Here is a 23,471-nt window from a genome sequence, read left to right on the forward strand (position 1 = left end):
CAGCCGTGAGCTAGCGATGCTGGCGCGCTGGGCTTGAATCTTACATCTGCTCATTCTTAATGGCGGCAATGCAATGGACTGGAACTAGCTTGCAATAGAGGCTCAGGCATCTTATTACCTCGCATTAGCATCGGTTGCAAGCTACAATCATGGAAAAAAGTCTTGGACAGTTGTACAGTTCGAACGCTTTTTAACACACACTAAATTTATATCCGCGGGCTACTTGCACTGCACGTCCCCACCCCACGGACAGTGTTGAAACCGTCAAGGTACAATTTCTTTGATCTTTCAACATTGTATTGAGTGGGGAAGGGGGAGGGGTTATGGATTTTTAAAACGATAGCACTACTTTTTAGAACAGTACTTGTGATACACATAGAACTGCTGTTATGCTCTTACTGTCCCAAGGACTTTTGTGCAGGATTGCAGACTCCGCTTTTCGCAAACAGCATTCCCCATTTGCACACCTCTTGTAATACACCTTGTTTGCACCCTCCAATTTTTTTAATTTCTCCTGAGTGTTACAGTCGTCCTAAGAGAAATTGAAGAAAATGCATATACAGAATGTTTGGGGGGCAAACAAGGTGTATTACTGGAGATGTGCAAGTGGCGAATGGAACCCAGTCCCGTTTGTGAGGTCTAGCTGCTATGGTGGGTGTGGAAGAGAAGGGACTGATATCAGAAGGGACAGGAAGGTGTTCTACTTTATCAATTGCCACTTGGGTAAAAAAAAACTCAAAGTGGCATTTTAATGCTACTTTGTCATGCTCTTAAAAGAGCATGACAACTTCATTTTTTTTATTACCTTTACTACACCCATGTCTGAAAAAATAATGATAAACCCTCTCCTGTATCAGCAGGACTAAAACTTTGTCTCTTGTTTTCTGTCATCAGTACTCGCAAGGCCTAATTCTTGGCCCTCTACTGTTTACCGTTACTCAATGCGCAGAACGGTTCATTTCTTCCAAATCCATTCGTATCATCTTATCACCCATGTCCGAAAATTGAACACTTAATAAAACCTCGTTTATATTAATAAAACTTGAAAAGAAAAGTAATAGAAGAATAAAGCATTATTCGCGGCCGCCAAATTCTGACAACTGTGCAACCTTTTTCTTAATGACCTCTTTGTCCTTGCCCTTTTTTAAAGTTTAACTCTATCAGGACTGCCTATTACCCCGGAGCTAGGCTTTTGCAGGCATTCAGATAGTAGAGCGCGGAGTTCAGATGGTGGGGAGCAAGTTGAATCGTACACGGGGAAAACGAGGGGAATACCAGGGGACATTGGGGCGAGTAGTTTTCCCTCCTCGTTCTGCGTAGCAAGCGTTTCCGGGAGCATTTTCGCACGGTCTTTGACTCTCATTCCTCGTTCTTTGCACCGAAACCGCACGGAAAGGCTTGCTTCACAGGCTAGGTCACCCCTCGTTTTTTTTCCTCGTCAATTTTTCGCCCGCACTCTTCAATCTGAACGCCTGGAACAAGCACCTGGCTCTTTAGTATCCTACCTCTGCCAGGACCAAGGAGCCTAGTGATGATAGGCTCCTGCCTCTGCTTGTTTGTTTTTGTTGTTTTTTTTATTTTTGCTGATGTCTATTGTCACATTTTACATTTAAGGTTTTTTGTTGTGTGTTCTTCTCCTATACCAAGAGCCATAATGGCTCTTGCCTATACGCGTTACATTGGAATCCAAACAAATTGTTCCATTTTCCTTGCGTCAAAGTCCTCTGTCCACTCTTTTTACGTTAAAACTCTGGTAATTTTTCACGCGACATATCATGTGACAGCGTTAGACCAATAATAACATTCCTGAATGTGAACTGAGGCGAGGCGGAAGTTCTTTCCTTTGCAAAAATCCGTTCAATTTATATTGGTAAATTTTCAAACTTCTAGTTGTTCTTATTAGTGTCGTAGTCATGGGCTAATTCAATCTTTTGACCAAGCGTTTAATTATGTAGCTGTAACGAGATTGAAGTAAAGATGGTCTCCGCGTGGCTGCATTTTCGTTGCAGAATTCCTGAAGTTTAGGTAAGCTTATCGAATTTGTAATCTTTGAATTCACAAGGCCTCTCTGTAGTTTTCAGTTTTTACGTTTGAGAAGAGAAAAACCACTTTGTCAGTTTGCCAACAGGCAAGCGATGATCCTTCTGCAGTCGAGTAAACGCAGACAGATCGCGTGACGCCAAAGAACATGAGAGAAGAGTAATTGATTTTGCAAATAGACCCTCTCACGGTTTTCGACGCCATCTTGACGAGTAGGCATACTTGTGAGAAATTACAGTGTTTGTATTAGAATCTAATGTCGAATAATTTCCGTAAAACGGCTGTTCTGAAAAAAAATATATTTGTAAACTAGAGCTACAAAGCAAAGGATTGCACCAAGAAATTTTGGGGCGTACCTGTGCTTAAATTTCTCCAGAGGCTTCTTTAGCTTTTCCATATATTTGTCTGTAATTTTCCCGGGACTTTCTTACAGACAAATGTATAGAAAATTTAAAAAAGTGGTTCTACATCTTCTAGCGCATGTAAGGCCCCCAGTTTTTTTCAGTAGAATTCTTAGGAGTGAAGCTTTAGTTTACAATTGTATGATCAAAGGATTTTTTGGGGGTTTGAAATTTTTTATTCTGGTAAATTTGGCAAGTATTTTTTTGGGTGGCTTGGTGTACATACAAGTAGGGACTTTTCTAGGTATTTAAAACAAACTGAAGATTCTTGGTTGTGCCGGTGTATCCCGCTGCAAACACAAACATTTAAGTCCTAATTTATTTTTCATGCTTTATCATTTATTTCTTTCTGGAAAATGTTAAGGACTTTCAGACTCAAAAATTCGGCATGGGATTTTTTTGATGTTGAATTTTTGTGCAGGGATTTTGTTTTTTTTTTTTTGGGAGGGGGGTTAGTGTTGGAAGCCCTAGGGAATTTTTTTTCGTTTTTGATTTTTGCCAACATTTGATCATCCCTGTCGCTTGAAATCCCTGGGCGTGTCATACGGCTTTTAAGTTTTTGTGGGCACCTTGTTTATTACGGCCGTTTTCATTTGTCAAGGCCACAAATTAAGGTGGCCCCGTCATTAATACTGGAGCATTTAGCTGTGACTAATTTTCTGTCAACTTTTTTGTTTTTAACATGATGGCTGCGAAACTTTGCAAAGAACAACAGATATCAATTGGCAATAGTACAAAATATTCAAAATTTCATTGATGGTAAATATGTCTTGAGAAATTAGCACTTAAAAGGACCCTACTGTTCAAAGAAAATCGCGTCTAGGAAAAAAATTTTCTGATATTTTTTACTGAAATTTCTGGTATCGGCTTTTTTTGATATAATAAATATGCTGGAGAAGTTAGAGAAAAATAGTTGGAGCAGAAGTCCGTAACTAAAATTTGCTCAAAATTCAGCTGTGAAATTGTTTTGTAATTTCAAAAATAAATTGCTATCAGGTAGAAGGAGCCACCAGTTTGAATCTTTGCAACTTTATTTGCAATGTGTGATATTTCCAACTTCCACTTTAGGTTTTCATCCAAAATTATGCCTAGAATTTTAATTTGTCTCCTTTACTTTTTTTGATTATCTATACTTATTTGAATATTACAAGTTCAGGGTTCTCAATAGAAGGCGGCACCCGGCGATTGATCGCCGCTTACTTTGGGATTTATAGCCGCTTACTTTGTGTTTAAGTCGCTTTTCTTTGCTTTGTTTTGACACCTCTGGCTTTGCTGAAGAGCCTCCTACTTTATCAGTGATCACCTCCTATTTAAAAATCTATTGAGAACCCTGAAGTTGAATGCTTTCGTCTTGGTTTAAAGACCATAAATTTAGTCCTTGTAAGATTTAGAGAAAGCTTGTTTGCTTTAAACCAGATTGATAGTTTGTCCATCTCCAAGTTTAACATATCTGAAAGATAGTTCAGATCTTTATGTGAAATGAATACATTGGTACCGTCATCAAACAATATCAGATTTAATAGATTAGAAGCATTGTTGATGTCGGTAATGTACAGTAAGAAAAATACAGGTCCGAGGATAGAATCCTGGGGGACCCCATAAGAGATTTCATTTCTTAATGAATGGTGGCCATTATATTCAACATATTGCTTTCTGTTTGAAAAGTAACTTCTTATCCAGTCTAGCGTTAAGCCATGGATACCGTAATGTTCGAGTTTATCAAAAAGGATGACATGATTTACAGTGTTGAAGGCTTTTGAGAGGTCAAGAAAAATACCTACAAAAAATTCACCTCTCTCAAAGACTGTGGACGGCGTGGAGATCTTATCGTGCAAGTCGACTAGCACGAGTGCAGTGGAATGATTTTTCCTGAAGCCATATTGGTTACCACAGAGGATGTTGAAATTCACCAGATATTGCATTAATCGATTGTAGATAACTCTTTCAAAGAATTTTGAAGCTCAGATAGAACTGTCCAGCACCTTTGTTTACAACCAGAAAATGAGCATGAGGCGCAGCTCTGCGGGGAATTCACACCTCAGCCAGGGGGGACAAATGACAATGATGCCCATGTATGTATTGCATGTTTTATTGCAGAGCAAAACATGATAATCAAGAAAAAACTGCCCATTCATTGAAGGCAGGAGTGACAAAAATTTCAGAGTCGTAAATTTATTCAAGGGCAGTATTTTTACGATAATTTTATTTTGCACTGTGATGTAATTCAGTTCACAGGCATGGGTGTCATTGTCGTTTGTCCCCCCTGGGTGAGGTGTGAATTCTTTGCAGAACTGCCACTTGTGCTCATTTTGTAGTCAAAAAACAAACAAAGGTGCAGGACAGTTCTATCTGAGCTCTGATACGAGGTAGCGTCCAATCTCAATACTTTTTTCCTGAGTTGGAAGCAACGAACAGCAGTAAAATTTGTTGAAATTGCATTGCAATACATCAAAATGTATGCAGCAGGAGTTTGAGCCAAAACTGCTAAGGGATATTTTAAAAATATTGAGGAACAAGTCATTCTACTTCAGAGGAAGGTTTGGAGCAATTTATAGCGCTTCTAAAACTAAAAAGTACCTTTTAAAGAATAGCACGATAGGCAATTGGCTTTTGTTTTAAGAATAAGCAAACATTGAATTTACTTGTCCCGAAAATTCAAACTGTTTCCTTGTACCTGATAGTAATTTATTTTTGAAATTCCAAAACAATTTCACCGCTGAATTTTGAGTGACTTTTATTTACGGACTTCTGCTCTAACGATTTTTCTGAAATTCCTCTGTCATATTTATTATGTCAATAAAAGCTGATACCAGAAATTTCAGTAAAAAGTATCAGAAAAATTTTTTAACCAGACGCCATTTTCTTTGAACAGTAGGGTCCTTTTAATCGCTAATTTAGCAAAATATATTTACCATCAATGAAATCGGATTATTCCGTACTATTGCAGAATGATATCTGTTGTTCTTTGCTAAGTTTCTCAGCCATCGCGTAAAAAACGAAAGAGTTGTGACGAAATCTTCGTCACAGCTTAATGCGCCTGTATTAATGACAGAACCACCTTAACTGGGAGAGATTTACAATCACTTGCTGCAAATGACAGACGTCAGACTCAGGTTGTAAATTTCTCAAATCAGGAAATAACCAGATACAAACTTTGCAAAATAATTGCGGGGGACAAGAGGAGCCCGCAATCCTAATCTCCAGGCTGTTATTATGCATGCATCACATGTATGTAGCCAGCATTCGTTTGGACTTCCACTAAGAATGTATGGAATGCACAGAACCCACTTTAATCACACACATTTGGAGATTCTACCACTCGTAATCTGATCACGCATGTGTTGACCCTCTGTCATGTGAAACTTATGCAAAGCACAGCGATATATAGCAAAAGCGTTTTGACCCTCAGTTGTTGTCACCTGGCACTCCATAACTTTTGGTTATTACTAGTTGTTTAGGACATAAAAACTGATATGAAACTTCTTATTTTTGTGGAAAATAATAAACAGTAAACAACAAGAAACTGAGAAACTTGGTCATATGTTCAAATTGATGCTTGGCAAATACAGTAAACATTATTCTATATCTCTCTATTTCTCAAAAAGGCTATGTTAATGCATCCCTTGGCTCCATTATAAAATTCCAACAGGAACACATTTGGGTGATTTTCCAGCTCATTCAAGGACTCACTGGATTCATTGGAAAATAATGAACAAACAAAGGAACCAGCTAACCCTAAACCATAAGGGCTGTGGTATTTATATGCTGTAGCGATCCAAATGAAATGAGAGGATGTATTTAAGAGAGGGGTTGGGAGAATTCGAGATAGTTATGCAAACCTGAGACCTGTCTAGAATTCTCCCAACGCCTCGAGTGTTTATATCAGGCTATGCAAACACAGGAAAAAAGTTTTCTATTGCTTTTATAAAATAAATTTCCCGAGAAAAAATGCAAAACTCTTTGTATGGCACTGATTAAAAGAGAAATTCTTTCCAGTCACAAAGTCTTGTCCACGAAGTCTTGCAAAAAGATGCTTTCCAAAATACGGACTTTTCTCACTTAAAATGTCAGCTTAAGCGAAAAAAAATTGATTTTCCAAGTTTCAGCCGACGAAGGAATGGGTAAATAAAGTAAACTTGTTGAGTTTTGAACTTGAAAACTTTTTCAAATTCAAGTTGTGTGATTAGTGCGCGAAAAGCAAAACATCTTGACACCACAACCATGTTTACATACTCTCATGCAAACACTCCTCTCAGCCAATCAGAGCGCATGTACGATCGCAGTTATTTTATAAAAAGAGTTGGAACATTACTACTGTAGAATTATTCATCTGCAAATATTTCACCTCATTATTATGGCCAGTGATAGGCAATGTGCATTTCAAAGGACGGTTATCAGTTTTATTAGAGCTCATGTAGACAACTTTTGCACCTGATTTTCTGTAGGGGAAGAAATATTTAAAACCACATCTGAATGAGCACAAGTTAGTCAAATAAACAGGCCTAAAAGAAAGGCACATTCTGTCCCAGAAAATTTTGTAACTTCAAAGTGCAATTTTCGGCGTTCTGGGGGCTAAATTTGAGGTCAAAAGAGCATGTTCAGCGTGTAGAGAGAGTAGTGTCTGATAGCCCGGGGCTAGTGGATTTTGCTATCGGGCTAGTGAATTCTGTTTTTAACTTCCCCGACAGGCAAGTGAGGTTTTTTGAGGAATTCGAATAACAGAAGAACTGTAAAATCAATTCTGCTTATCACAAAGCTTTTGGGGCTTGTTGAAATGATGTCTGGGCTAGTAAATGCTAGCTTCAGCTTGCCCGAATGACAAGCTGTAAAAATGATTTTCTTCACACCCTGGTGTTTTTCATTTAAGAAATTGTAGCTTTCAATTTATCAGTCACAATCAATTCCTGCAAGCAGTGGAACACGTCATAATTACATTTTCATTCAGATTTTATGATATGTTTTTTGTTTACAACATTATCGAAACTAGTTGCTTCTTCGTTCTAGAAAAAAAAAATAACCGACCCATTTTGTCAGCCGTTGGCGCTTATTGAAACCCCTGAGCCCCCCTCTCCTCAACCTTATTATTCTTCATTAATAAATGATAGACTGTATAAATCAATCACAACTGTACGATGTAAAACTTCATTTGGACTGATCTGGCATGGTTTATTTTGTGTTGGAAGTGCAGATTTATTTTTGATCCTTGGCTGCATCAGCTCCAACTTGCAGCGTTGTACTTAAGCTTTTCCACTTTGATTTCTATTTCTTTATGGAGAGCTGATTAATGACCGTCTTGGCTAAATTGAATAAGCCGGTCCCTACGTAAATGTGTTTGAAATAAATAAGCTCCCTGGGGATTAATTGATTTACGGTAAATGTTATTCTTTATTATTGCCGTACATCTGTTAAAACACTAGTGTATTGGTTTGCATGTTTATTGTCTCATCATTATCATCAAATATTGATTCTCTCATCCATAATGTGGAATAGAGACATGTTTTCCTTGTATCCCAGCTACTATTAATTAAGAAAGTGAAGGGTGGGGGGGAGGGGGGGAGGATTGGTGGGGGCTATTCAAGAGCGGTGCTTGTTTAATATTATGGCCTATGATGGGTAACTTTTTTGGGGATCAGGCTGCCAAGGTGTTACATATACAAATGAATTACAAATACAAAAGGATGATTTTTTTTCTTAATCCTGGACATGGTCACATTTGCAACTAGCCCACCTATCAAATGTGTTTGAAATAACCCCTGTGGGGTTAGTAGATTTATGGTAAATGTTAATTCAATGGGAAAAACTGTTTGAATGCAATAAAAAAATGCATAAAATAAAACTGACGGGTTCCTCTTGCCGGATCTCTAATTAAAGACATGCTGTAGGCAGACGTTACTTGATGTGTGAAATGAAACAAAACTGAATGCATGGCTGGCACTATATTATAGGGCTATAATAAATCAGCCCTTTGCGTAGCCAGCCTTCCATTCAGTTTTGTTAATTAAATATAATGCCTTTCATCGAGTGTTTACAACAGTGGTTGGTACAATCAAGTGTACGATAGGCCCATTACACACTTTACACTTATGTATTGGTTTGCATGTTTATTCTCTCATTGTTATCATCATTGAAGGGGGTGCTTAGTGTATTCAAGAAAAGTGCTTGTTTGATATTATGGCCCATGGGGTGGGCATCTTTTTGTGGGAGGCTGCTGAGGTGTTACAAATACAAATGGAAAAATGATTTTTTTTTCTTAATCCTGGAGATGGTCCCAATTGCAACTTCCACCAATCGAATGCCCTGCTCACAGTTGTCAAAAGTAGCCGGCTGCCGGTGTAAAGTGCCGCCTACTTGGTTAGTATCGGCCGGCTACTCTGCTTGGCATTTCTTTGCGGATGACGTATTTTAAATTTAATATCATTGGACTGGCTGCTTACTTTGACAACTCAGCCGTCTACTTCAAAACTTTCTGACAACCCTGCGTGCTACAGTACATTTATGTCTTGGCTCGGCATGGGGGATACTTCCATTGACTTGTGTATGACTTGCAGTACTATCAGCCAAACAGCGCAACAGTGCCAGTTCTAAAGGAATAAAAAATTTGTTATTATATGTAACTGGAAGAACTGTTCTTTGTCTTGATTCATTGCCCTTGATTTCATTATTAAGGTTACTGCTACCAATCAGTTCAAATTTCAAGATGTGTGGGTTTCAGAGGTCAAGGATTTGTGTACCAAGCTTTGGTAAGGTTTTTTTATTATTCTTTTGTTGTAATCAGAATTTCATAACTACATGTTTATAACAAAATCCCCCTGAGGGTAGGGTAGGAGACACTGAAGGGAAGTACTGCCAAGGCCTTAAACCTTATCCTATTAATTAATACAAAAACAGTTCATTCCTGTCTGCCCAACCTCATGGGGGTATACCTGTACATGTACACCTAAGTATCATCCGGACGGTCAAGCTCCTTCTGCCATTATATCCCACGGATGATACTGTATTTATCCCAGGGGTATACTGACTGAAGTAATACTCATGAAAAATAGCATCAATGCAAAAGACGTTAGCAAAGTTTGAGTCCAGGGGCGCCTTTTTGTTCAATTCCGGAAATTTTGGTTAGAAAGCAAATGGAACAGACTATCTTGGTTCGGTTTGGCCAGAATATTTGACAACACCATTGAAGGTGGTCCACTTTGGACTGTCCTACTGGTATGACTGAAATGACCCTTTCCATTTGACATAATTGTTGTCCCTGCTACAGCTCATCTGTATCCTGCTTACAAGTACCTACCCAAACACACAGTGGCTTGGGTCAGGTGTGTGGAATTTTTCAAAATATCAAACAAGAATTTTTGTTGAATGGAATGCACCATGAAGCTAGATGTGGTTGGGGTTCATCTGCTGTGTCTTGGGTTGACAAGAGGTTTTAATAAAAGAGGTTTTAATAAAAATAATTTGAAAAATATACCATTAAAAGCATTATACTCTGTCTTTGTAGTACAAGGTTACACCCAAAGTACTACGTATCCGGGGCTGTCATTAAGAGGTTTGGGCCGGGGATTTCCCCTGGCTACCCTAGACATTGCCTCTGGCTACTTTCATAGGAAAATAGAAGCAAAATAGAAGCAAAAGAAATCCCTAGCTTTTTGATTCCCTGTCTACTTGTTGTTTGTACCCAGCAACTTGAAATCTTGGTGACAGCCCTGCTTATATATATCACTACATTTTTTATCTTTATTATATAAACACCAATGAAATACCAGGTGAGCTTTTCATGACTAGCTTGTGATTTTCACATACACATGAAAAGATCAGCATTGTTATGGTTACATAAGAAATCGCACCTTGTGCAGTGGTGCCTCTGACAGCAGTGCCTTTGTCAAAGTAATTTTGGTGCAACTTCAAAATGGCATACAATTTACCTAACTGGAATCTAAATATTATTGGATGTTGACATGCTTACTACTCAACCAGAAAACAAAAATACAAAGAAAAAGATGATGTATGACCTGAACATTGTAGTAAAATTTCTTCGCGAGGTTCAGAAAGAAGAGAGAAAATTAGAGAATATTCCACCAGAAGGGGTGGCGAATGGTAAAATCCGAGACTCGCCAAGACGCCAAGATCCTAGTTAGAAATCCGAGCCCGAGACTCTTTGGTAAAAGTTTTCGAGAATCAAAAAAAGTAAAATCAAACCATGCAAAAACGAGACTTTGAGACTTATCAAAAACGCTTCCGAGATTTCAAGATCCGGCCAAAATTTTCTGAGACTCACGTTTTTTGAGGTACCATTCGCCACCCCTACCAGAGGAGGTGAATATATAGCTTAGTGAATTCATTATTGCTGCTAGAACAAAGAAAGGAGAACAATATGAGCCGTCTTCTCTCAGAGGAATCTTATCAATATTAAGCGTTGACTTTTATCTTACAAGGGGCAATGGGAAAAGGCTATTCACTGATCCCGAATTTATGAGGCAAAAAGAACAGAAAAAACAAAGCGCTCACTTGTGAAATATTTTTTCAACACTCAAAGAGAAATTGTATCTCCGCACTGCCATGTAATATGCTCTATATATCTTATACCTCGTATGGCTTGTATTTTTTGGGGGGTTTTAATTTTTGTAGTTTCTTTCCACTGTACATAAACAGTTGCAACCTAAGAACACATCCTGCAAAATGACTTCCACAACTCTAATAACTTAGAGAGACAACTTACATGGAGTTTTAAATTGTGTTGTAGGTAAAAATTCAGGTTAATCCTGTATTCAGCCTTCTGTGATTCAGAATTTCCTCTGTTTTTTAGCCCTTATCTTTCATAGGAGACAAAAAAGACATTTTGGTTTAACCTGAGAACAGATTTTACCTACAGTGCTTTCACATGTTGGTTTGCCTATATTTGTGACTCAATTTATGAAGGAATAGTTGAATGCAGTTGATAAGAAATAAATTCCCAAGCAGAAACCAGGTTATGGACCAATCCAAACATATAATTTGTTCCTGCAAAAACTCCCACAAAAATAAAATGTGAAAATAGTACTGACGACAACATAGACTTATTTGGCTAACTCAATGTTGTACCCAATTCAAACCATTTGGGAATAAAACGTTTTGTTTCCGGAATTTCCATATCTTTTAAATGTGAATGCCACATTATAATAAAAATACAATACACAAAGAATCTTATCCCCGGGAGATTTGAATTGGGTACAACATTGAGTTAGCCGAATAGATCTATTGCACCATTATTAAGTGTACTTTCTTTCTCTGTTCCTGTTGTAGTGTTCATGTCTGCAGTTTTAAAGGATTTTTAGGATTCCTGTGGTGTCCAGGCTGATGGTAAGTCGGAAAATAATATTATTGATCATCTGTTAGTTATAGTATTGGTCTAGTTAAGGTTGATTGTTAATTCTTGGTATTTATATCTTCATTCTCTAGTTGTAAGGTTTGAGGAGTTTGAGCTGTGGCTCTAAATTTTGGTGGAGGGATGTTAGTCGTGTCAGACCCCAATCAGGGAGGTCTGATTTGAGCCCTCTGTGTTGTCACTTTATGGATTTTCTTAGACAAGAAACTATTTCTTATTTTACCTCTCCCCTCGCGGGTGTTTAATTTTGTTTTTAAAGTCAGCATACTGCTGGGAGCAATAATGAAATGGTGGCCTAGCATTTCATTGAGTAGGGATGGAGGGATGTTGGGTTAGATAGTTCTTGATGATGCTTTGTGCTGCTCAAACCAAGATACACTTTAAGTTTTTGTTATGTGGTCCTCATTGGCTTGTTTTGACCCTTCAAGCCCCAAGAGTGAGCAAAGTCAATTTTCTTCTATATCTGTTCAACGCATCAACAAGAGAGAAGGTTATGAGAATAATTAAAATGATCACTCAAAGGAAAATGCTTTATATCTTTTATAAACAAATTCTCTCTACTTATTCTTTAACGAGGTGAGTAGAGGTCAGTCTGGAGAGTTTGTATTTGCATTTTGTTGTTTAAGGGTTATTAAAATAACTTGGGATACTGAGTTGGTGCACTAAGCTTTATGATCCCAACCTCAATACAAAGAGAGTTTTAGCAACAATGACAGCAGTGGCAACAAAAAACATCGCTATTAAAATGAATTTACCGTGTTAAACTTTGTTGAAAGTTTTCCACGACTGCAGTTATAATGTCAAATTAATGTGAATAAACTTCCTTGGAGTGAAATTCTTCTTCATCTACATGTAAACTTCGCGTTAGAAATTTTTCACATCATATTTGTGCAATAATAGCAAAGAGTGTAGCATAAAGTGTGCTACATGTGCAGAGTTGTTTTTTTTGCTCATTAAATCTATTACTTTTGTGATGTTCCTGTTGCTGGTACTGTCATTGTTGCCAAACATAGTTACTGTGTGACCGGGAAAACCACGAACACCTGAAATATTTCTGGAATGTTATTGTCATCCAAGAAAAAAGCCAATCATGTGTGAGAAAACTGAACTACAAGCAAGATCGTTAATTAGTTTGTGATTTTGTGGCCAGTTCACGTGTCTTGATCTTTGCTGTGATTGGTCATAACACAATAAACATTCCTGAGATATTTCAAGTGTTCACGGTTTTCCCTGCCACACTGTAACATGCTCCTCTCCTTTTAGTGTGGTACTGTAATTTTGAAACAGTCTTGGTAATGTGCAGCATATTTAAGTTTTTACTTTGCAAGTTGTCTCTGTCACCCCTCCCTCCAAATTATAGTGATATTCCCATGATAGTTTAAACATGTTATTGTCCTCAAGTTAAAGTAGAAAGTGAAGTTGATTTGTAACAGTTTTGAACTGTCACCGTTTTCAATAAGACGTTACTCAATTATTCGCCGAAGGCGAAGTTAATATTGTGGAATAATCAACAATTAAATCAATCAATTATTCAACAATATTAACTGAGCCTGAGGTGAATAATTGTTTTAGTATAACACACGAAGTGATCTCAACAGAATCAGAAAGGAAACCATGAAAAAAAAAAACGATTAGTTTGATTCAGGGGTGAATTCATGCGTGAGCATGTAGCCGTAAACAGCAGATGCACAATTATACAGTTGGATCTTTACAGTATTTCAAACATGGCAAATCATAGTTTTATTTTTGTTGTAAGCTTTAGCATCAATGATTGAAAAGAAAACGTTGAAAGTTTAAATAACTCCCCTTTCTGAGAAGAAACACAGAGCTTTATTTTCTTCTGTCAACTCTCTGTGAATGAGACAGTTTTTTTGTCGCTTCTTGCAAATGCTGTCAACAGCGGTTACGATCGAGGTGAACGTTGTTTATCTGCAGTGCATTGTTCCTTACCATGTTAACTTACTGGCACGTACAGTTTTTGAAAACATTTGCTTTCCTTTTTTTCTCCATAAATTAACTTCTATTTCCAGGCAAAATTGGTCTTGCGAGGAAATCTCAAGTTCACAAAACAGTGACAAAGCGCCTCGTTTTCCTCTGTAGTGATCAACAAAAACGTTGCTTCCAGCGTATGAAAGTCAACTACAGTAAATCATTTCGCAATAAAATCACGCTGTTTAAACACCATGAAGTCTTTTCTTACCTTCAAAATCATCAACCCTGGGATATTCTTGTATTTTAAAGAAGTTCTTACTCAGAAACTTGGCAAAACACCCAGTTCACGACAGCGATTCTGTTTTGCTTTATATTCACCGCCTAACACGTTGAATATTTAACAATTATTCCTCAAGCCTGACTGGGCTCTGAGTCAGTAGCCCATAAGGCCGAATGGGCTATTGACTCAGAGGCCATGAGGGCGAGAGGAATTATTGTTTTAGTAAAATCCAACTAGTTGGTCGAAAAAAATCGAGACAAAACAACTTCAGCTTGCAAAACGCGATTCAGCTGCCATTGTTTTGGTTTTCAAAGCCAGCGCTTTTCGCATTTCGCTTATGAACTTAAGTGTAGTTAAAAGGATTTTTATTAAACGCTCTAGTAAATTCATGCTACTCTTCTTTTAGGATTTGTCATCCTTTCCTAGCACAGCCTCTACATCGCAGGAAGACCATGAAATCGATTCAGGATCCACTTCCTCCAGGAAATTGAGAGTTACTCTGTTAAGCAGTGAATGGAGATCAACAAAAGGAGGCTTGTCAACCATCAACCGAGAGCTGGCCATTCAGTTGGCTAAACATCCCAGCGTGGAAGTCAGTGTTTATCTCCCTCAGTGTAGTGAAGAGGATAAACAAGTTGCTAGAGATCACAATGTCTGCCTCATTAAAGCAAGAGAAATGCCAGGTTTAGAACCAAATTTCTCGTTGTCTTGTTTGCCGGAAGACCATGCTGTGGACTGTGTGATAGGGCATGGGGCCGTTCTTGGTCGGCAGGTGCAAATCATCAAGCGAACTCATCCTTACTGCAAGTGGATTCAGGTCGTTCATACCGCTCCAGAAGAACTTGGAATGTACAAAGACTATGAAGAGCACATTTCCAGAGGTGAGGAGAAACACCAGGTTGAAGTTGAACTCTGTAAATTGGCTGATCAAGTTGTAGCAGTTGGTCCCAAGCTGGCTGAAGTATTTTCAGGTTATCTTCGTCCTTGTGGGAAAGATCAAGATGTTCTCAGTTTCACCCCAGGAATTTTCTCGGAGTTTGCAGATGTAAACCAAGCCACTGAAGAAAGAAAGGCATTCAATGTTTTGGTCTTTGGACGTGGCGACAATGAAGATTTCAAGCTGAAGGGATATGACATCGCTGCCCAAGCCATTGCTGAGTTGAAAGACATGACCTACAAACTTGTGTTTGTTGGAGCAACACGGGGAGAAGAAGAGAAAGTAGCAAAAAAGTTAGTCGAGCAAGGCATTGGTCCTAGTCAACTTAAAGTGCGTCGCTTTAATGAACGTAGAGAGAAGCTAGCTGATCTATTTTGTGAAGTAGATCTTGCTGTAATGCCATCACGAACTGAGGGATTTGGTCTTGCTGCGCTAGAGGCTTTATCTGCTGGTCTGCCTGTGCTGGTCAGTGGGAACTCTGGTTTTGCAGAAGCTTTGAAGAAAGTTCCATATGGTTCAAGCTGTGTTGTGGAATCAGAAGATCCTAAAGACTGGGCCAATGCAATCAGAGCTGTCCGTCACAAAGACAGGGAAATGCGACTGGGGGAGTTTGACGTTGTGCGTGGTGCATATGCAAAAAAGTACAGCTGGAAAGAACAGTGCGATAAACTTGTTGTAAGGATGAAAGTGATCTCTTCAGAAGGTCAGTTAAAATTAGTACTGTTGTATTGCGTCTTCTGTTACACATATATTTAGATTTAAAATGATCCCCCAAATAAAGCAAACTCACATCGCTCTTTACCACTGGCGATGTTTTGCGGGAAAGAATGATGAGAGGCGGCTTTATTCGCAGGCTAAATGTACATTTAATACTTAATAGTTATGATCTATTGCATTCATCCACTAAAATGATGTGGTGCACTCATTAAACGTGAACGCTCATTTAGATGTTGAACGTATCACAAACCACTGCACCTGTTTTGGCAGAAATAGCCGTATTATTAGAACGATGACTAAATAAGAATATTTCAGTAGAGTTCGACTGGAGTTAAAACGCTTTCTGAAACATTGATAGAAAGTTAAGGTACACTGTACACGTGAATTCCCTGGTTGAAAACAAAGAACACGTTTTGTAGCGTAACAGGTGGAATACTGCTACTGGCAAACGTAATTAGATCAACACGAAACTGATTTCATTTCAGACTCATCAAAGGGACTTCCGCCTTTGGACAAAGGTAAAAGGCCATTATCCCAAAGTGGTACCCCAGCTTCAAAACGACCGAGATTGTTGAGATATGCAGGTAAACCATGTGTTGCTGTAGTATATCATTTATTAGATTATTCAGTCGATACATGTATTGTACGTGTAGTGCTGTCTTGATTTATATCATTTCGTTTGGGTATGAGAGGGCTTGTACAACTGTTATGCATAATATGGGGCTTCATTATTCAGGTCTTTGGGCTCTTTTATCACTATAATTCTTTGCTATGTACGGCAGCGCAGCTAAGCAGTGTACCATGGATTTTAATGACATTTGGAAGCTTTCATTGTTTACTGAGAGCTTCTAAACGAAAGTTGCTCGAAGGGCCTTAGCTAACTGTAAACCAGCCAAGCCCTAAAACTAAACAAAAAATAAACAAAAATAAGGCTACTTTCACATAGCCTGTGACAAGAGGGGGCGGCTGTACACAGGCTACTTTCACAGGGCATCAGACAGACCGGCTGAAAAATTTGACCAGACTATTTGTTCACACGAAACCATTCAATATTTCGCCCTGTTCACGCAGATTTGTCAGCGGTTTTACCATCTGCTCATGCACAGAGCGCTTGTTTAGTAAATCCTTATACCTTCACCCAATTGAGTAACTACGCATCTATCCTATGCAACAGCGCCTTTACCATGTCAAAAGGTTTTGACGGAAATGGTGTCCACACCGCGCAGGTCAAATTTTCGACTGTGCCGGGTAAAAATTGTGTTAACGAGAAGCCTATACTTGTCAATAAAGCTCATCATAAAGGTACGCTTGAATCTTATAAACATGAGCAATATGCTCGCGAGAACAAAACCTTTTTAAATGTATGCTTTTATGAAGCAATTGTTTCCAACGTATTCTTCATTCACCCGGACGATCGTACTCAACCTACTTACAACTTATTGTAATGTACCGTAATTTGTACAATCAGCTCCTAGAAATGTTCTTTTATTTTACACTTCCTTCTTCTTCGATCTCTCCAGTGTCTTATCATGTTAATCGTGATCAAGAGATCATAACATATAGTAGTAATCTCTTGTCCATTTGAAGTACAGTGAATGTCAGGAAAACATTAACAGATTGTTCGGTTTTTTGCTCCCAGCAGATACAGAAAACTCAGGTGTTCTGAAAATGCTCAGAGCTGAATATGAGAGACGGGCAAAGTTGAAGCCACTTTCTTGGTTAAACACTATGCAATTACCGCTTAAAAACGTCTACACGAGACTGAAAATTATCTCAAGAAGAAAAGCAGACTTCCAGGTTGAAAATGACGAGTTGGGCATGTACGACATCTTCCAGACCCTTGGCGAAAGCGAGGATGTCAAAATGACGTTAGCAGAGGGAAGTCCAGGAACCGGTAAAACTACGTTTTGCCTCAAACTTGCTTATGATTGGGCACGGGGAGAAATGCCAACTAATTGTTCCTTTCCTAACTTTGAATTTGTACTGCTCCTTAAATGTCGAGACATAAACGGAGATCTAATGGAAGCTATCAAAGAACAGCTTTTTCCAGAAGATATCAAGGAGGAGACCTGGACAAAGTTGTCTGACTTCATCACGGATATTGATAACCAGGAGAGAATTTTAATTATTCTGGATGGTCTGGATGAGCTCCCTGAAAAGTCACGACCATGTGTTCATAAACTCCTCAACAGAAAAATTTTACCATTTTGTTATGTCCTGGCTACATCCCGGCAGGAGACAGGAATTGAATTTCGTAAAAACTGCGAATTTGATCTTCTTCTGGAGATCAAAGGATTTACAGACGAAGATGCCTTTCAGTATATCAGGAAGCATTTTCAAAACATCGGCCCGGGGCATACTTCAAAAGGAGAAAGTCTGATAGTGGAAATTAAAGAAAACGATTTATTGAATGCACTCCGAAATAACCCGCTAAGTTTAATCCTCCTCTGTGTTGTTTATGAAGACTACAAAGGAAAACTACCAACTGCCCGAACTGAACTTTACCAAGTAGTTGTCCAGTGCCTTTTGAGACGTTATTGTGTGAAACACAGCCTTGTGGCCCCGGAAGAAAACAGCGCCTTAGAGAAGCAATTTGAAGAGAACATTCTTGCCCTTGGAGAGCTAGCTTGGCTTTGTCTACTTAAAGACCGTCACGGGTTTCGTGCAAGTGAATTAGCAGCCCTTGAAATCAGATACAACGGACTGGTAGCTCGTGACATTGGCCTAGTTTACAAGGAAGAAAGCCTGAAAAGGTTAAATCCGCAACATGAGTACTTTTTTCTTCACAAGACCTTCCAAGAGTACCTGGCTGCAGTCTTTATTGCTCACAAGTTGCGAGGAAACCAGTTAAGGTTGTTTGAGCGTCTAACTTTTCATAAACTAGTGAAAAAGTATCGAGAAGTGTTTCTTTTTGTTTCTGGTATACTTGGGAGAGATGCAAGCATTCTATTCACTCAGATTGGTGAAGAGCTGAAGAACCGGGGAGAATGGGACTGGGTCACCTGCACACAGTCTGGGGTAGGGAAGATGGATGACCGAGAGAGGGAAGATGTCTGGTATAACTTTTACTATTTTAAAGGCTTGGAAGCGGCAACTTTCTTTACGGATAGCTTCAGCGAAAGTGGACACGCTGAAAAAATGGCAGAGACACTTTGTTCCTACATACCCTTTCCTCCGCATGTTAAGATCGAGCTTGGCAGTGCCCAGAATGCCCTTATACATCACGTTTTAGAGGACTGCAAAACCTTTGCAAATGTGCAGAAGCCAGTTCAGCTTACTGTTTGTGATTCAAATGAAGACATTTTCAGCTATGAGACTGTTGCAAAGTCCATACAATCCTGCTCGCAGCTTCAGACTCTTACTCTACAAGTGTGTGACAGTATCCCTTATGACGCAGCAGTTGCTATCGGTGAATCGTTAGGAGCATGCAAAGCCTTGAGCAAAGTAATACTTCAACTTGACAGAGTGAGGGGTGAGAATTGGACGAGTGCTATTGAACCTGCTTTGTCTGCGGACACTCCTTTGAAGTCTGTAGACCTCCAGGTTCGAGGATCATTGAGTGATACTGCGGTCTATGGTTTAGGAAAGCTCTTATCAAGTAAAACTTTGGCCTCATTTTCCCTTAATATCTCTGGAGATGTGCTAGAATTTGTAGCTTCTGTTATTAGCAGAGGAATTGCACAACAAACTACACTCAAGGCATTGGCGTTTAGTGTTGACGGCAACCTTAGTCTCTCTAGTGTGACTGCTCTTCAAAACAGTGTTCTAGAAAATCGTTCTTTAAGTGATTTAGTACTGACTCTCCGTGGAGAGATTCCTGACAACTGGCAGTCTGTTGTGGAAAATCTTCGTTCAGTAAAGAAGGGGTCAGTTAGCTGTACTTTTCATCCAGACCCAGGCAGCAGTGTTACATGTGATCAAGTGGCTCATTTTTGTCCTGCTGTGGTAGAGAAATGGTTGGAAACAAAACAATACTTAACTGTGGTCATTTGGGGAGAGCTGAAATGTGATGGAGCAGAAGATTTATGTGAGTTCTTGGTGCGTGTCCCCCTGACAAGCCTGACTTTGAAAGTACATGGAAATTTAAGTGATGGTGTTGCTAGTATTATTAAAAGATATATCGGACGACAAAATACATTGTCCTCCCTAACAATCGATATTTGGGGAGAGTTGGCCCCAGCAACAGGAACTTTACTTCAGGAACTATCACGTGATAATAAAATCGTTCAAGTGAAAGTGCATGGCGTCAGTGGTGTTCCTAATGAAATGTGCAATGCTCTTGATGTCTCTATTAACAATCCTGCATCACTGACACCAATGTTCTCTGAAGTTAAGAATACCAGAAAGGAGAGGATCAATCTTAGAATAATTAACGACGATGAAGTAATTAGTGACTGGCCACGTCTGCTAGGTGATGCTTTGGCAGGTACCACATCACTATCCACGCTGGATCTTACAGTGAGCAACTACACAATGAATTCAGGAATATGGAAAGACCTCGGGGATAGTTTGCTGCAAAGTTCTTCATTAACAGTTTTAAGTCTCACAATCAGCAACTACAGTACCATTGCAGAAGGCTGGGAATGCATGCTGATCAACAGCTTGGCGAAAATGGAGTCATTAACTACACTTAGTCTCTCAGTTGACGATCGTGGCAAGGTGGGGAAATTTGAAGAAGATTTGATGGCAGTGAAGTCCTTGTCTACACTTTCCGTCGTAATCAACGGTAGTGAGTTAACTTATTTTTGGGGTGAATTTCTGAAGAAATGTTTGGAAGAAAGCACTTCACTAACAAAACTCAGCCTTACAAGCAACAACTATAAGGAGAAAAATAACAGTGCAACGTTCTATTACCACCCCTCTGACGATTCAAAAGAAATGCCTGTGACTTGGGTAGAAGGTCTCCGTTTTGGACTGGCAAGTACCTCATCTTTAAAGGAACTAGTCATTATCCTTAACCACATCACCTGTAGTTATTTTGACTGGGAAGAGATATTAATTAAAGGACTCTCAGTGAACAATTCAATAGCGTCCCTCACTGTTACAGTCAGTGGTTACGAATACTTCAGCTGTGTATCGTGGGTAGGCCCTCTGAAAGAATGTTTAGCAGAAAACAAGACATTAAGTACACTCATGCTGACAGTAAATGACATCAGTAAAGGTGAAGAGCATAATAGCTGGCAATGTCTATCAAGACGTGATGATCTTCCAGAAAACAGGTCATTAACTGATCTCAATCTAACAGTCAACATCTGCAGTGAAGTAAGGGAAGACTGGTTACCAAGCATTTGTGACTATTTAATGATGAACTGCTCCTCCCTGAGAACAGTGAGATTGCAAGTCAACAACCGTTGCGCTTCAAGCAAAAGTCGTATATATGACTTAAGCAAACTTCGGTTAAAATACCGATCATTATCCACATTTGAACTCTCTGTAACTTTCTATGGAGAGTAAAATAAGGTTCAAAAGCATCATGACATTGTAGCCAGGTGTGGCATTGAAAGTAGACTTGTAGACGTAATTAGAGTAATGACTACATGATGACATTGTAGCCGGCTGTTCATCAGTATAATGCCCAATTAGTCAGGGAATTCTAGCGCAAAACGTTTTGTGTTCTTGTCTCTCGGTGCTGTATTCATAGACATTGTCAAGAAAGTTTTTTTCAGTTTGTCTCCCACTTCACAGGCCCAGTTGACAGGATATGCATAGCGCTTTCTACTATCTACTGGTTAATTCCGCGATATCCAGCTCATAATTATTTTGTTAGGGAAACAACCTATTTTATCAAGTACACTTGAGGTTTGTCCTAAGGACCATTGTTTACTTGGAGATGGGGGACCCCAGGTAGATGAGGTAACCCACTTTAGTGGGATAACCCGCCTGTCCATACAATCTCTCATTTTAATTTGATCACGTTTACATGATAGGTGGGGTGACCTGCCAAATGTTACCTCATCTATCTGGGGTCAACATCCATGTAAACAGGCCCTAAGGCTATGTCTGCACTATATACAGGATACCATTTTGTGCCAACATGAAAAGTTATCTGGTATGATGTGAACAGCAACTGCACAGAACTGAAATTTTGGTGCACTAAATACCATCTTCACTTACGTCTCAGTACGCTTCCGGTCATCACTCCTACTAATTTACTTCTGCTACGGTGCGAATACTTGTTCACATTGCGACGAAGAGGGACAGAAACCTATCTGATATATCACGATCCACTTTCAAGATTGGCGCAGTGCAGCGCTGTTCCGTTACAAAAATCGAGCTGAAATCACCCGTTGTTATGTGTGAACATGTGGTTTTTCATGTCAGCGCCAAGACCTATCCGGTATAGTGTGAACATAGCCTGAATGAATAAGGGAATACTTTTTAACAAGCTTAATACTCATTTGACTTGTTCTTTTCATTGCAAGCCAAAACGTATGCATTTATTTGTTGTATATTTTTCACTTTGGAAGCCAAGTTGAATTTGTGGTTAATCTTTTGTAGAATCTATTTTCGTGTGATTTAACTTCGTATTTACACGTGAGAGCCTTGTTTTTCAGGTGAACTTCATGTAAGTTTAACAGCTTATCGTGAATGATGTTATTACACTGCAACTTTATCTAATTCCATTTCTGTACATCGAGATACAACTCCCTTAGGAGAATTCAATATTTGGCAACCCTTAGAATATTGTAGCCTGAATTTCATCCAATTACTTTGAGTCGTTATTACTCCCTCAGTTACTAAGAGAGTAATAATGACTCGAAGTAATCGGATGAAATTCAGGCTAAGAATATTGTTAATTGCAATTACTACACATGTACTGACTTCACCTCGGGAAAACATAGAGCAAGTGTAGCACGCAAGTCCACGCTCAGATCAGGTAGGAAATGAAAAGGCAATGCGAGGGGAGAAGACAAGCAACCATAAAGTTTATTTTTGTTGTGAATTGTTGTTGCTTAGGAGATGTCTATATTTGTTTGGCACAAAGCCATGATTTTGTAATCTACAAGTAAATTCTTTTCCTAACTTCAGTTCCATAGCAAGTAAGGACACGTGTTAAAATTAAGAAGACTTGCAAGTTGCATTCTCTTTTTGAAACTGTAATGTGAATTGGCTAGGTACTTTATTTAATACTTTCAGTGGACAAAATATAGTTACGGTTGACAGTGTAAATAAATTGTAAAATTTATTGACGTACATTTACCTGAGTGAATAACACTGTGAAGGCAGCAGGAATATAGTAGATCATGAGTCAAATCCTAAATGCATGTAGTATATTGCATTAAGGAGACGGTTTTTTAGCAAAAACTCTTTGAAAAAGCTGATTTCATTTTCAAACTGACTGGTCTGATCATGGTCCAGCCGGCCGGCCAGTTCTGACTTTTTGAAAGTGCCCTTGGTTGCTGGAGCGCTTGATTGCAGGGTTCAATTCCCAGGTCCACTGTCTCTGACTAATACCCAGGGATTGAAAATAACTGAGAACTGAAGGAACCGCCTCTGCCCTTCAGATGGCTAGACCTTTGTGTGGCTTAGATGACCAAGTAAAATGGCAGTGTAGTCTGGTCTCCAGAAGGAGATATAAAAATAGTGTCCTCTATTAGTACTTTCATGCTAAATGCATCAACACTTAGATTAAGTGGTTCCCTATCCCATTCCCTATTCCCTATCCTATTGGAAAGTGCTATCCAGCTGCGGATCCACACCGGTTTCCACCGTTTTACGGAAATCGGTCACATTTTTCATATTAAATATATTTTAAAAAGAAAAACACTTTCCAAGTTGAAATCTGGCCAATATCCCATCTGAATG

The 23,471-nt window shown here is 39.0% G+C and overlaps 1 protein-coding gene across 1 annotated transcript; it reads left to right on the forward strand.

The window, feature by feature from the left end:
• Window positions 1–1,885: 1,885 nt before the first annotated feature.
• LOC140924638 (uncharacterized) lies at window positions 1,886–23,099 on the forward strand. The gene is made up of 6 exons (XM_073374665.1): window positions 1,886–2,025; window positions 9,108–9,181; window positions 11,718–11,774; window positions 14,418–15,651; window positions 16,151–16,249; window positions 17,308–23,099. The coding sequence occupies exons 3-6, from the start codon at window positions 11,772–11,774 to the stop codon at window positions 21,117–21,119; spliced, it is 5,148 nt and encodes a 1,715-aa protein (XP_073230766.1). The 5' UTR covers window positions 1,886–2,025; window positions 9,108–9,181; window positions 11,718–11,771; the 3' UTR covers window positions 21,120–23,099.
• The last annotated feature ends 372 nt before the right edge of the window (window positions 23,100–23,471 follow it).

Source organism: Porites lutea, chromosome 14 (assembly GCF_958299795.1).
Source record: "Porites lutea chromosome 14, jaPorLute2.1, whole genome shotgun sequence".
In the NCBI taxonomy this organism is placed as follows: domain Eukaryota; kingdom Metazoa; phylum Cnidaria; class Anthozoa; order Scleractinia; family Poritidae; genus Porites; species Porites lutea.

Excerpts from the sequence above, each read along its gene's own strand:
- LOC140924638 (XM_073374665.1), top strand. Across the intron at positions 15,652-16,150 it reads GAAAGTGATCTCTTCAGAAG|ACTCATCAAAGGGACTTCCG; the intron begins GTCAGTTAAAAT and ends ATTTCATTTCAG. Across the intron at positions 16,250-17,307 it reads GAGATTGTTGAGATATGCAG|ATACAGAAAACTCAGGTGTT; the intron begins GTAAACCATGTG and ends TGCTCCCAGCAG.